We start from the raw sequence: 14,990 nt of genomic DNA, 5'->3' as shown, positions 1-14,990 counted from the left end.
CTGGAGTGTTGCCTTGCAAAGTCCACCTTTATCCTTTCACAAACACGGCGGCTCGCTTATCACGCTTTACGGCCAGGTGCTATTGGTCGCGCAGGTTATTAACAGGAATAACTGGCCTTAGTTATTCCCCAGTGTTACACTGTACAAGATAACTCTCAGGCCTTATCATGGTAATCATTAAGCCACAGCATTAATATACAACTCGTCATAGGGAGCATTTTGTGTTAAACACCGCTTGGATCGGGTTCAAATCTGTTCTGTCGCGGAAATCTATCAGGCATTGTTGCGATACTTGCCTTTCTTTTGTTTCCCTTGAGGTATGGGCTCCTCGACCACCGTCCTGGTCACTGCTGAACCCCTCATTCTCCCCACCCCATCGTGTATTGTACGTATGCAAAAAGGTTCGACTGGAAATTGAAAGGTCTGATTATGAAAACGCCCCCGGGTGAATGGGCTGCGTGTGATGGATCGGTACGTGTATGATTGCCCCAAATGAACGTGACCCCTCGGTTTTGAGACGTGGAGAATCACCCACCGGTCAAATGACAAATATAAATCGGAACGCGCGCAAGGTCCTTTATGCTGTCGCCGGCTTTTTGAGAAAGGACATTGAATGTAGAGCGTGACGCCACCGGCCGATATTTGCCCGTCCGGTGGGGGCCGCGATGGAGATGAAAGAGATGAGTAATTGTGGTCATTAATCACGCGTTAGTAATTATTGCGCGCGCCCGCCCCGCCCCCTCCGGACGCGCGTGGACGCGCGCAGCGGACGCGAGCCTCCGGCCAATGGGAAGCGGCGGATCGCGGTCAGCGAGTGCAGGCACGTGGCGCGCACCTGCATACAAAAACATTGCGTGCGTGCGTGCGTGCGTGCGTGCGTGCGTGCGCGCGCGCGTGGGAGACTTCACGCGTGGAGGTGTCACTTTTTTTTTTCTTTTTTTTTTTTTTATTTCACCCCACCCTGGATAAGGTGGCTCTCTGAAGTTGGTCCGGGAGTTGCAGGAGTTGAAACGTGCCGGGTGTGGGCACCGAGGCCCGGTTATAATGGGCCGTGATGGGCCACAGAAGACGCGCACAATGCTCCCCACGATGGATGAGAGCTGAAAAACGCGGTCGGGGACGCGGCCAGACCCACAACCCCGAGGCTTCATTTAGATTGATCGCCCGCCAGCCAATGAGAGTTTTGACCCGGCATTGTCCTGCTGACTCGCAGGACGCTATTTCATAGTCGCCGTCGCATTAAAAGAAGAAGAAGAAGAAAACACGAGTGGAGAAACCACCCGTCCCCCAGAAGTACTTTAGGGTTCCTGGATGAGAACAATAACGAGACAAAACGGTGCATGAGGTCTCGCATTAATCTGTCTCGTGGACGCGAACAATGACCGAAGCCGGGCGCTCCGAACAGCTGGTACCTTTTTAAATCTGCGGGGATCTGCAGGTTCTCGACTTATCGATATCGCGATATATGTCGGTACAATCGATACAGTGCAAAGTTGACATGGTTTAAAAACGTTTAGGTTAAACGCAACTTTTATATGAAAACTTCATTGGGTGGCCTATAGCGGGTTAAGAAAGTGGCCCAGAAGGTTGCCAGTTCGAATCCCGATCCGCCAAGCTGCCACTGAGGTGCCACACACTGCTCCCCGGGCGCCTTTCATGGCTGTCCACTGCCAAACCAAGCAGAGGACACATTTTTTAAAGTGAAAATGAAGTGATCGTCATTGTGATACATGGTGACACAAATGTGTCCTCTGCTTTTAACCATCACCCAAGGTGAGCAGTGACAGGCACCCAGGGAGCAGTGTGTAGGGACGGTGCTTTGCTCAGTGGAATCAGGATTCGGATCAGGATTCGAACCGGTAACCTTCTGATTACGGGGCCGCTTCCTTAACCGCTGCGCCATTTCACCTTGTCACCATGTGCTGTGTTTCACAATGACAATCACTTCACTTTCACTTTTCAGTTCATCATTGTGAGTTTTTGCTAAATGTGCAATATTCAGATTGCATAAACCAACACCTTGTGCAAGCACAATATGTTGGGTTTTTTTTGGTGGGGGGGCATTAAATTCTAATGTTTGCACAAAATGAAGTTAATAGAAGCAAAGTTAATGTAACATAGTGGCCTCTGTATCTGTAGATGCCTATGCAAGGAGGAGAGGTAAACCAGATTGTTCTGTATAAATAGAGAGATCTTTATTTATAAAAACTTTACACAAAATATATCTGTTGAATCGCCTATGTACATTTCAGCCTACAGAAAACGGAGAACAAGTGCATACATCGTTTAAACAAACAAAACAAAAAAAAAGTCTCCATACTCGTACCCTCGTTCACAAGAAGTAATCGTACTTGAGGCTTCTATAAAATCCCACTGGACGATCATGCGGAATCGCGTCCAATGTTTACAGCAGGCCCATCGGTCAAACGCGGTCCTCATCACTAAGTCGCTGTCATAAGAAGGCAGGGTTAACGTAACGACTTTATGTACAAAAATAAGTCTTCATATATAACAATGCATATTAACATACACTTTCGAATAAAGAACGTGTTGAGATTTCATCAGATTCCTCTTCGGCATTTTCCAGTATGAAGTTTTTGTGTGTGTGTGAGTGTGTCCCTTTTTCTTCATGCCATGTTGTGGGAACCAGGCCTACTTTGTGTAGGTTCTTGCAGCCATTGACGACTGAATTTAATTGCACTTTTCATTTCTCTCAGATTCCCCTGCATCTTCAGAGCAAACCCTTGTCCAGTGGGTCCAGCAAGTGGGCTCCAGGGCCACCGCCCTTTAAATCCCCTCCTCACTGGAGAGGAGCGGCTGGAGGCCGCGAGTCCTACTGGTTTGGGCTTGCATGAGGTGAGAGTGGGACACAGGCTTACTGTAATTTTTTTTTTTTTTTTTTTTTGGTCTTTGCTTAATTTTCACAATACTGTTCACATTCCCTTTCAAAATGAATAAAAAAAGACACACCTTTACCCTAAATGTCTTGTAAGTCGTGATGGGGCGTTGGGGGGGTAGACTGCAAAATCACTGGCAGATGAATGTAAACAAATAAACTCGGTACAATCACGTCACGACGCAGGTGACGTCACGTGGCAAATACTCCCCTCACACCGATGCCTCTCCGACACTCAGACAGGTGCCGGAGGTTCGTAGGCAATAATAAATAAAAAAAAAAAAAGCAACAATTTAAAAAAAAAAAGAATAATAATAATAATAATAATCGACGAGGTTCTCGCAGGTGCAACGTTGCGTGGCTCTCTCTCTCTCTCTCTCTCTCTCTCTCTCTCTCTCAGTACCTGTCGAACCAGGTGGTAAAGTCCAGCAGCTCCTGGTCCTCGGAGCTCAGCTGGCCGTAGCTGCCCTCGTCGGACGAGTAGGCGGACTGCGGCGACTCCGGCTCGGCGGAGTAGCCGCTGGACAGCGTGGGCGACGGCACGCCGCACTGGAAGGCGGCCGACACGGCGTCGTGCTCGTCCAGCAGCTGCTGCAGGGCGCGGATGTACTCCACGGCGGAGCGCAGGGTCTCCACCTTGCTCATCTTCTTGTTGGCCGCCCCGTTGGGCACGTGCTGGCGCAGGGTCTGGAAGCCCATGTTGACCTGCTTGACCCGGTTCCTCTCGCGCTCGTTGCGCCGGGCCACCGCCACCGGCTGCTGCTGCGGGATGGCGTAGCCCAGGCCGGTGAAGGTGAGGCGGCGCTTGCAGCGCAGCAGCTCGGGCGAGGCGGAGCGCTGTCTCTTCAGCACCTTGGCCTTGCCGGGGAACGGCGCGCCGAACGCGTGCGTCGCGGGGATGCCGGTGGTCTCCATCGCGGTGCGCGCCGGGAGCGGGTCTGGTGCGAACTTTTGGCAGAGGCCGGCTTTTTCTAACACGCGCCGGACCCCACCCCACCCCTCCTCCCGGTCGGAGACGCACGCTCTGCGCTCGGGGGAACGGGGGGTTGGGGGGGGTTGGGGGGGGGGGGGGGGGAGACCCCGCCCCGCTGCGCGATTCTTCTGCTCGGCGACTCCGCGAGCCGGGCGCGTGGCTCGCCGGGCTTCGGCAAACAATCCGGGGCTTTGAGGCGCGCCGGGAGCACGCGCGGCGCTCATCTGCATCCCAATGCGGGTTCGGGGCCGGACGCCCATTGGCGGGCCGGCGGTGGAAGGCGAGCGACGGGGAGAATAGTAAAAAGAAGAAGAAGAGAAGAAGAGAAGAAGATGGGGAAAAAAAACGTCAATGGCGTGCTGCACCCCCCCCCCCCCCCCCCCCCCCCCCCCCCCTCCCAACTTTTTTTTTTTTTTTTTTTTTTGAAATTGACAATGTTCCTCTGGCAAGACTTTAATTTCGCCTATCGGCCCTCCCTCCCCTCCCGTCCCGTCCTTTTGACGCTGAAATTCCGAGGACGCCGTGTCCGGTATCCAGGTTACTTCTGCTGAATAGAAGGTGCATGAAAAGCGTGCCTCGCATCTAATAATAATAACCGTCATTCACGAGCATTCTTAATATCGTTGCTGTTGCTGATGTTGTTGTTTTTATTGCTTTGCGGCGATGCATTAATAACTACTGCTAATTGCACTCGTCGAAGTGCGTTTTTTTTTTTTTTTTTTGCATGTTTGCCGAGGTTTCGTCTCGGTTGTACAGTAATCTCCGATTTGGCGGCTGCTCTCCGACGGGGGGGTGTTTAAAAAAACCTGGTCGTGCAGCGCCACCTGGCGGTGGCGTTACATCCGTTCAACGTAAAGTTTATTAGAAATTCAAATTCGATCTACACACAACAACAACAACAACAACAACAACAGATCCCTCATGGGAATATGCAGACGTTGATTTGAGAATAAATGCATCTGGATTTTATTTATGTAATGAAACGTCGGCTTGAGGTCATTTCTGTGTGCCAAGTACTGGTAAAACTTCATAAAAACACAGAACAAATACAAAACTGACATTCAAAGAGGAGAACTTTCACTTCTGGAATTAGGACTTGACTGAGATCAATTTACATTCAAATTCATGTTTATATCATCTTTGTCCTGTCTCACCAGCCCATAGCACTCACGCTCACTCTTGGGGCAGTGGTGGCCTAGCGGGCAAAGAAACGGCACCATAATCAGAAGGTTGCGGGTTCGAATCACTGAGGTGCCACTGAGCAAGGGACCATTCCCACGCGCTGCTCCCCGGGCGCCTGTCATGGCTGCCCACTGCTCACCAAGGGTGATGGCTAAATGCAGAGGACACATTTCGTTGTGTCACCGTGTGCTGTGCTGCCGTGTTTCTCAATGACAATCACTTAACTTTATCTTTACTTTACTCTACTGACACCCATCATTATGAAGTGCTTTAAGAGGCTGGTACTGAGGCACATGAAGACTTCAGCTTGCTTACCACCCCAACTGCTCCACAGACGATGCAATTTCGTCCACCCTACATGCCACCCTCTACCACCTAGACAAAAAAAGACACGGCAGAAGCTTGTAAGGAAGTTGGACCTCCTGGGAATAAGCTTTCCAATCTGCAGCTGGATCTTGGACTTCCTAACAGACAGACCTCAGTCTGTGTCTATAGAAAATAACACCTCCAAGGTCCTCAGACTGAGCACAGGTTCCCCAGAAGGATGCTGCTCAGCCCACTGCTGTTCACTCTGATGACACACGACTGTGCTGCACAGTACCATTCGAACCACATCATCAAGTTCACCGATGACACAACAGTAATGAAGCTCATCACAGACAACGATGGGTCTGCTTACAGAGAGGAGATAAAACATCTGGTGGATTTGTGCCGGAGCAACAACCTGACTCTCAATGTCACCAAGACCAAAGATGGTTGTCAACTTTAGGAAGAAACCGACTGTCCCCACCCCACTGCACACCGATTGATCTGCTGTTGAGATCGTCAGCAGCGTGAAGTTCCTGGGTGTGCACGCGACAGACGACCTCTCCGGGAGCCTCAACACCACCTCCATCACCAGGAAACCCCAGCAACGCCTGCACTTCCCCAGGAAGCTGAAGAAGGCCAACCTCCCTCCTCCCATCGTCATATTGCTACATCACTGTCTGGTACGGGAACTGCACTGTCACTGACGGAATACACGTACCGGCGTTACGTATTTAGAATACAAAATACGAGTAACTGTATTTCGTTACAGTTACCGATTAAATGAGTGATAATCAGAATACAGTTACTTTGTTGAAATAAATGGATTACACGGCGGTCTGATCCACGCCCCGGGACACGCGTGCGCCCGCTGCCACCAGGACGACCCGGCCGGGCAGCATCTGCCGGTTCCAGAGCAAGCACAAGTGTGCGTAATACTGCGCGTAATAGTGCCAAACGTTTCTGCAAAATGTTCCATTTTCACCAACTACAGTGTGAGTGCGAGGAATAATTCATTCATGCATTTTTATAATCCTGTCATTAAAGTCATTCTGTGTGTGTGTGAGGTTTTTTTCACCGGTTGCTGTGACATGGACAGTTTCCCTCTTAAGTCAACAGGGAGCTGTGGGCTGTAAAATGTGTTGCCAGATATGTGCCATCTGTCCAAGAGGCTCATCTCCTCAACACAGAACCTTCTAATGAGGCAGGTCCAGCACCACTGGACCTGCCTCAGAGACAAATGAGCCAGAAGATGATGACGACAACTTCTTCAGTTTTCAGAGTCCATAGGTGACTTGTTCTACAGTGGAGGATGATGTACAGAGGTATCTTCAAGATTCAGATAAGTCATTGGCCTCATTAAAGGCATATCCAGTGATCAGAACCCTCTTCATAAAATACAAAACGACTCTGCCGTCAAGTGCTCCTGTCCAATGTCTCTTTAGCCACGGAGGACTTGTTTTCACCCCACACCGTAACCGCATTACATACAAACACTTTGAACAGCTGCTCTTGCTGCATTACAACCGACTTTACTGGACTGGAGACTAAGTGGAACAGATGTAGGTAGGTTGCTGAAAATATCTTGGTAATGTTCACTCATAAGGCTCATAACCTCATTCTTCTGTAAACTTAGTGTTTGATTTTTGCAAGTATTAGAAAAGCAGCACCTCATATGTTTATGGAAATTGTTAGCTAATTATTGGATTTTGATGGTTCTTGTTGCATTTGTTAAATGGCTCTGAAGTAATGTTGCGGGGTTGCATTAAAACATATATTGTCTTGTGTTTAAAATTATATCTGGTGGCAAGGTTTAAAGTGCATTTTGTCATTGTCACATCAAGTTTGAATATCTGATTTTTATTGAAGGATCTTTAGTATTTTTAAATTATTTGTAGAAGAATAATATTGACAGTAAATGCCAAAAAAAGGATATTTTTAATTTTTGAGATTTGTTTTATATATTCAATTTTTTGTCCTAATCAGGAAGAGGGTCATTGAAAATGCTGGGTTTTTTTTCCTTTTTATTTTAACTAAGTGATGGAATATGTTGGTGACCATAACTGTAAATACTTTTCAATGGCATATTTTATGTTTTTCTAATACTCTTCCACTTTTTAGCTTTATAAATAAAGAAATTGTTAAGGAAAAACAGGGCTTTTTATTATTTGTGATTGCTACATTCATGTAGTTGTAAAAAGCATGACAATATATTAAGTAATCCAAAGTATTCAGAATCTTGAGTAACTATTCACATTGAGTAACTTAATGGAAAAAGTTACAAACTACATTTTGGGGCATGTATTCTGTAATCTGTAGTGGAATACATTTCAAAAGTAACCTCCCCAACACTGGTCGCTGAGCAGAAGCACTTCCAGCCGTCTCTCAGCTCCACAAGAAACACCTCATCTGTCGAGTCCACTTCACTTTCAAGCGTCTTATTTGATGTTGTACAGTATTTTTCATAGTCTGTATAGGTATTTAAGTTTTAGTTTGTGTGAAACAGTATTTCAATACACTGTATACTGTGACTCTATGAATCTTACAGAGTAGTTTCGCGTGAATCCAGCAGAGGGCGGAAGGGTATAAAGAACTGAATTTATTTCAGTCCTGGTCATGGGTAATTTTTGCTGGAATGTCCTGGCAGTGGGAACACGCGTTTATTGTTTCTTGTTTTAGTGACAGTATGAAACAGGCATGACACTGTGACTGTTCTAGATTACTGCAGCGTCTCTTTTTTATACGATTCAGGGTTATGAATTAGGACTTCTGTCATATTAATGAATATGAAGATATTACAATCTATTAATCTTCTGACCGAACACTCTGTCTTTGGACAGAAAGAAGTGTGAGGAGGGGTAAAAGGGGATGTAAAATATTGACTCAACCTAACCCCTTCACCAAGATCAGCACGCTCATATATGAGGGTCGGCCGCTTCCTTTGAACCAGAATAGGGAAGTGCAAAAGAGAAGGGAGAATTCCTGTGGTGAATTTTTGAAGGGACAGAGTGTTTGGTGTGTTTTAGAAAAGAGATTATTTCATGGGGCCACTGTGAGCCATATGTTCATACTGCGTGTACCATGGATTTTGGCCTTTTGTGCACCATTCACATTAGACTGAAACTGTTCGGAATGTCACGCCTATTAATAACCAGAGCATGGTTATTGTTTCCCCTGAAACACAGACACCTGCAGAAAACCTGAAGTGTCACCAGATGTATACAGTGGCACACATTCCTTCCTTCTGAGGAGTTTCCCTGTGTGTGTTACCATCTGAACTGCATGGAACATTTCTGCACATTGGGGACATGTACGGCCTAGTTGCCTAGTGGGTGAAACACTCACCTATGAACCAAAAGACCACAGTCACAGGCTCAAACCCAACTTACTACCATTGTGTCCCTGAGCAAGACACTTAACCCTGAGTGTCTTGAGGGGGACTGTCCCTGTAACTACTGGACAAGAGCGTCTGATAAATGCTGTAAATGTAAAGTGATATGTGTTGTAATCACCACAGACTGATGACTAAATTTGATCCCTTCATCAGTGACTGTCGACTTTTTAAAACTTGCTTAACAAGTTGATGCAGATGCCACATTGCGTGGGAGCAACCAGTCTAGTCTGCAAGGAACCGAGCACAAAGGAGCCCGGCTCACTGGTATGGCAGTCGCTGGGGGTTGGGGAAATCTATAGTGTGGGAGTACGCCATAGTACATCAAGCTCCTGGAAAAAACTATGAAATCCTCCCAGACAAGCTGATTTTGGAATGACAAAAACAAGATGACACAATATTTGCCATGTCCGTTGACACAATGCCTTCACCTGAAAAGACCAAGCGATTCCAATAAACCGTGTATTGCTCAAGGTGTGTGAGATTTAATACTGTCTTCATCCCTGACACAAGTAGCCAGCTCACATCTGCAGGTCTCCGGCTGATATTTTTTTCCCCAGAGATCAGATTTTTGAACCTGAAGACTTTACTTAATGCCTTTCTGTAGCTTTTGGAATCTCATCCTCCTGGACCAAATTACCATTCAGACAGATCAAAATGGGACTAAATAAGAAAATATACAGTGGTTGATAAATCTGTTTTATAAGCATGGCTAATTTGCTCGTCTGCGAAGCTAAACTTCAGTGCTTATGTGTGCTACAGTTACAGTTGTCTTGCCCTACGCTGATTTACAGAATTGATTACAGGGCCCACCACTGTGCACAAGGTGTTCTAGCACAATTACAAGGTCAAACCACCCCAGCTTTCTCTGAGCTGCTCTGGTCCCCGGTGCTGAGTTGGACCAGTGTGAGACGTACCAGAGGGTCACCTAAGCAATCCAAACCACTGGTTCTGAAGCTACACGCACACTCATGCCACCAAGTTTTACTATCTTCTTCTCAGTTCTTTAAGCGCACAGAGACATACAGTGAAATGCATGCTGCTGTTGTCATTGCCATTGCAAACCATGTGCAAGGAAACCTCCACAGAGTGAGCAGGTCAGACATAGGTTTCACTTCATTAAACTTTCACCTGCACCACCGCTCAAAACTTTACGTTCATTTATACATTTTCCATGAAAAAAAAAACACAAAAACATGGTTTGAATAGAAATGTGTTCCCTGCATTGAACCATCACCCTTAGTGAGCAGTGGGCAGCCGCGTAAGCTCCCTGGATTTGAACCAGAAACCTTCCAATTAAGGGTCCACTTCCTTACCCGCTAGGCCATAAATGCCCTTTTTTTTGTACCAGAGTGAAAGTGAAAATTAGTTTTCTAATAATGACTTTCTAATAACCTAATAATGAGTTTTTAAAGTGACAGAATAATATATAAAGATATTCCATAATTACCAGCCATTTACAACATGAACAATGCCCATTGCTCACGTTTGGGGGTCTGCCGAGGTGCCACTGAGCAAAGAATCGTCCCCACACAATGTTCCCTGGGCTCTGGTCATGGCTGCCCACTTCTCACCAAGGGTGACTGACAAGTTAGGCCTTATCTTCTTCTTCTTGACAAGTTAGGCCTTATCAGGTCTCTTAGTTTTTTGAAAGTAAAAGTAAAGTAAAGTAAAGTGATGGTACAAAGCAGAGGACACATTTCGTTGTGTCACCGTGTGCTGTGCTGCAGTGTTTCACAATGAAAATCACTTCACTTTCAATGCAAATTTAATTCTATTTATTTGACCAAAATAAATTTGCCACTATAAAAAAAGTACATAAAGTTCTATATGATGCACATCTGTAGTGCATTGGTCAGTTTTACCCCTTACAACTCGATACAACCCCCACCCCACCCCCAAATCAGGGTGGTAGTAGCCTAGTGGGTAACACACTCTATGAACCAGAAGACCCAGGTTCAAATCCCACTTACTAACATTGTGTCCCTGAGCAAGACACTTAACCCCCTGCTCCAGGGGGGACTGTCCCTGTAACTACTGATTGGATAAGGGCGCCTGATAATTGCTGTAAATGTAAATGTTACTTTCACTGTACAGGGACGCATGACGTCACCCCAGGCGCGCCGCCAACTATTCCGTCACACCGGCAGCGCGGCCCCGCCCACTTCCACTCGCTCCGTATAAACGCGCCGCGTCTCGGAACCCGCGTCGTCGCCGGCGACCGAAAGCTGTGAAAGACAGCCTTCCTTCAGCCATGCAGAGGTAACGAAGGGACGGTCATGTTTTAACGTCGTGTTCGCTGTTGTTATGGTGCATGCTGGGTAAAGCGCACGCTCTCAGGTGGAAGTGTTGTTGTTGTTGTTGTTGTTGTGTCATATGCCCGATAACGACACTTTGCTCATGGTGTTGTTGCGCCAGCGTTAATAACAAGCCGCAGTTCGGCCCGTGGCTGGTCCAGCAAGTGCACAGCGGAGAGTACGAGGGCCTGCGCTGGATCGCCGACGGGATTTTCCGCATTCCGTGGAAGCACAACTCCAGGAAGGACTGCGGCGCCGGGGACAACAAAATATTCAGGGTATGCTGGTATTAAAACGTTTTTTAAAAGGTAGAGTCGGGGCCTAATGAGGGAATTTTGCTATGATTCTTCTCGTTGGTCTTGTTTTCAGACATTTACAGCATTTATCAGACGCCCTTATCCAGAGCGACTTACAATCAGTAGTTACAGGGACAGTCCCCCCCCTGGAGACACTCAGGGTTAAGTGTCTTGGGGACACAGTGGTAGTAAGTGGGATTTGAACCTGGGTCTTCTGGTTCATAGGCGAGTGTGTTATCCACTAAGCTACTACCACCCAAACCCATGGTGTTAGTAGCCAAGTTTTGACCAATTTCTTCCAGGCTTGGGCTGTTGCAAGTGGGAAGATCTCTGAGAACCCCGATGACAAGGCGAAGTGGAAGACGAATTTCCGTTGTGCACTGGGCTGTCTTAAAAACCAGTTCAGGATGCTGGACGATCACTCCAACAACATGGCTGACCCCCACAAAGTTTACCAGGTCCTCACTGTGGAACGTAAGTAACAAGGAAGTAAATGGCATGGCCTCTGATGTACTGAATGGTCAAGTAACCCCTTTTGACTTCTTTTAGCAGGGAGTTCGGCAAGCCAGAGTGCTCCCTTGGTGGAGCAATCCAGCCATTTTGCAGATCGCATGTATGCTCACGAGGAAATGGAGGTAAGGTGTTGTTCAGCGTCTTCACTGGCTGAGCACCATGTCAGCATCGCTTAGGGTCAAGCTCCGGAAGTCCTAGAACTTCAATGATGTTCTGCATCCAAAAAACACTTTTAGTCCTGGACTTAAACAGGAAACTAAGCCAAGTTTGAGTAGCTGCAATAAAGATTAACTAGACTGAGCGCACCAGTGGTGTAAAGTAGTCAAGGAGTATATCTTCTTTAATAACATCTGGGGGGGGGTCTCATTTCCTGACAGCCCAACGATCTGCTAAGAGACATTATGACCTTAGGCCTCAACAACCAACAACCAGGTAACAATCAGCATTCTTTTAATAGACAAATGTGGCTCTGAACAAATACAAGTGACAGCGGCGCTGATGGCCTTATGTCAGTCTAGAGTATAATGTGGTCTATACACTACTAGTTAAAAAGTTTGGACGTACCTACTCATTGATGGTTTTTTTTTTTTTTTTTTCCTCAAATTATAGATCAAAACTGATGACACGGGGCTATGAAATAAAACATGAAGTTATTTAAGCCAACAAGGCAAAAAAAAAAAGGTGTATGCTGAACACTTTCTTATCAATCCCTCCTAATGGGCATCTCATTTTGTGATGACAATAGAGAAGAAAGTACACCTTCACCCTACCTGTTACATTTGTTTTATGTTAAACAGTGTAATATTTAGTTATGTTTGCACATTGGTTCATTGTATATTTGCAATATTGAGGTCTATAGCGGTCGCTAAAGTGTTTGTCTTTGTATGTGACAAATAAAATTTGAATTTGAAAGCAGCAATGAAGGTGAAAAACAGGCCATTCTGAAAAAACTGATTCATTAAACATACTTCATGTTCTTCTGAAAAAATACTAAATGTGTTTCTTCCATTGGATTCCTCAAAATGGCATCAAACATTAAATTCCCTAAACCCCACAGAGTAGGTACGTCCAAACTTTTTATTGGTACTTTATCTTCTCTATATTCTTGAATAAATCACTAATCAGATTTGAATCAAAATCTGTTCAATTGTTAAGAAATAAAAATATACCACAGTTTTACTGTAAAGCAACATAACTAAGTTAAAAACAGAATAATCTTATAATGAAGGATATAATAACACTGTAGCTTAGAAAGGGTTAAAAAATCAAAAGAAGATTAAACAGGAGAGTTGAGTCCACGATGCCAAATCAGCATCTTATCCTGTTGAATGGTTGGGCGTGGAATGGCTGCCATAGAAAATAAAGGCAGCGTTTGAAGTGGCTTTTTTTTTTTTTTTTTTTTTTTTTTTTTCTCTTCATAGAGTTGTGTATAGGAATGTATAATATTCCATATTTTCTATTATTAAAACGTAACCTTTTTGTTAAGTACAAGAATGGAATACTCCCTACAACTATCAAGACCCAATTCCAGCTCAGCCCACCCAGTATCCAATACCAGTCACCCAGAATACTTCAGCTGTCCCAGTGGAGCAACCTTATTACGAAGGTGTGTGTGTGTGTGTGTGTGTGTGTGTAAAATATATATATTCTCATTATTCATTCATACCTGTCATTTTCACAGTAAGTCATGATTTGCCATCAATCTGCGATCTGGAAATCTCTATCCACTACCGAAGGCGAGAGATGCTGAAGACCAGGGTGTCTTCTCAGTTCGTCCAGCTTCACTTTAACTCAGAGATGCCAAATTTCAATGGTCAGTCACTGAGTTTTCCTACAACGGAGGGCCTGCTGGACCACAAGCAGGTGAAGTACACTAAGCGAATCCTCAACAGCATCCAGAGGGGGCTTCTCCTGGAAGTGTGTCATACAGGCATCTACGGCTTCCGCCAGGACAAGTGCAATGTGTTTGCCAGCACCAGTGACCCAACGGAGTTGCAGGGCGCCGAGCCCAGGAAGCTGGACCCGAATTGCAGGGTGCAGCTGCTTAGCTACGAGAAGTATGGGAGGGGTGAGTTGAATTTGGATCGTACAACCTGGACCTTGACCCCTGACCTCAGATGAGCATACAGTAGTTCTGTGCGCTTCTAGTTCTTGACAATGAAAGTTATAACATTTAAAAGAGACAGGCCCTGACTCTAATCACCTGAAACAGCAGATAGATTAAAGACTGATCAAAATTTTGAAATGCACACGCAGATCTGATGGACTTCAGAGAGAACAAGCGGGGATCTCCAGAGTACACCCTCTACCTGTGCTTCGGAGAGAAATTCCCAGACGGGAGGCCATTAGAGAGGAAACTGATACTGGTCAAGGTAACATCGCCACAGAAGATATTAGAGAGAGGTAAGAGGCGAGGTTGATGGTGTCTTTTTCCACCTGGTGCAGGTGGTGCCCCTCATCTGTCGAGAGTTCCATGAGAGAGCCCACCTGGATGGAGCCTCGTCCATATCCTCCAGTGTGAGTTTGCAGATTTCCCATAACAGCCTGTTTGACCTGATCAACGCCACATTCGGACTGCCTACTGCCGAGTGACAACATGGCGGGGAAATGGATTCCAGTTCTCCACCCCCACGCTCCTCTCTTCTTCTGACTGCAGCGAAGACAACGCTGCTCACTACTCATGAACACTCTTAAGCTGTTCACACACTTGCTGTTGCTCCATTAGGCTGTAGACTGTGGTCGTTTATTACGTGTTTTAATGCAGCATCACAAAGCCGGCTTTCAGAACTACAATGCTCTCTGCTCCAGTTGTAATCACCTTTGTCCGTAAAAACCACGTTTACAATCTTAAATAATGTAACAGTGATTCTGTCTAAAACATCCTTGCTTGTTTATTAACCTTGGACTGTAGGTGTTGGTCACAAGTGTCATAAGTGCACTTTTTCTTCTTATTATACCAGCACAAACTTCATAATGCTCCCTTATGAAGAATTTCTTCTGTACCCTATGGGTTATATATATATATATAAACTAGTTTCTTTCCTGTGCTACATTGCTGTAGTTTATGTAATATTTCTTAATAAAGCTATATATGATAAGTTTTTTTTTTTTTTATGTGGGTAAGAATGCTCACTGG

The 14,990-nt window shown here is 45.8% G+C and overlaps 2 protein-coding genes across 3 annotated transcripts; one reads left to right on the top strand and one right to left on the bottom strand.

The window, feature by feature from the left end:
- Positions 1–3,285: 3,285 nt before the first annotated feature.
- On the bottom strand, positions 3,286–3,825 carry LOC114767303 (achaete-scute homolog 1b-like). Its single transcript, XM_028958941.1, has one exon. The coding sequence runs from the start codon at positions 3,809–3,811 to the stop codon at positions 3,293–3,295; it is 519 nt and encodes a 172-aa protein (XP_028814774.1). The 5' UTR covers positions 3,812–3,825; the 3' UTR covers positions 3,286–3,292.
- Positions 3,826–10,892: 7,067 nt separating this feature from the next.
- irf7 (interferon regulatory factor 7) lies at positions 10,893–14,955 on the top strand. Of its 2 annotated transcripts, none has more exons than XM_028958185.1 (9): positions 10,893–11,010; positions 11,167–11,323; positions 11,644–11,815; positions 11,894–11,976; positions 12,232–12,286; positions 13,341–13,460; positions 13,536–13,922; positions 14,111–14,226; positions 14,300–14,955. In XM_028958185.1, the coding sequence occupies exons 1-9, from the start codon at positions 11,003–11,005 to the stop codon at positions 14,444–14,446; spliced, it is 1,245 nt and encodes a 414-aa protein (XP_028814018.1). In that variant the 5' UTR covers positions 10,893–11,002; the 3' UTR covers positions 14,447–14,955. The 2 variants fall into 2 exon arrangements, with proteins under 2 accessions (XP_028814018.1, XP_028814017.1); XM_028958184.1 differs by having other exon boundaries at positions 11,891–11,976.
- Positions 14,956–14,990: the final 35 nt, after the last annotated feature.

The sequence above is a fragment of the Denticeps clupeoides genome, chromosome 17, assembly GCF_900700375.1.
Source record: "Denticeps clupeoides chromosome 17, fDenClu1.1, whole genome shotgun sequence".
Lineage (NCBI taxonomy): Eukaryota > Metazoa > Chordata > Actinopteri > Clupeiformes > Denticipitidae > Denticeps > Denticeps clupeoides.
The sequence above is the reverse complement of the archived record's forward strand: the minus strand, read 5'-3'. Positions and strand labels throughout refer to the sequence as shown.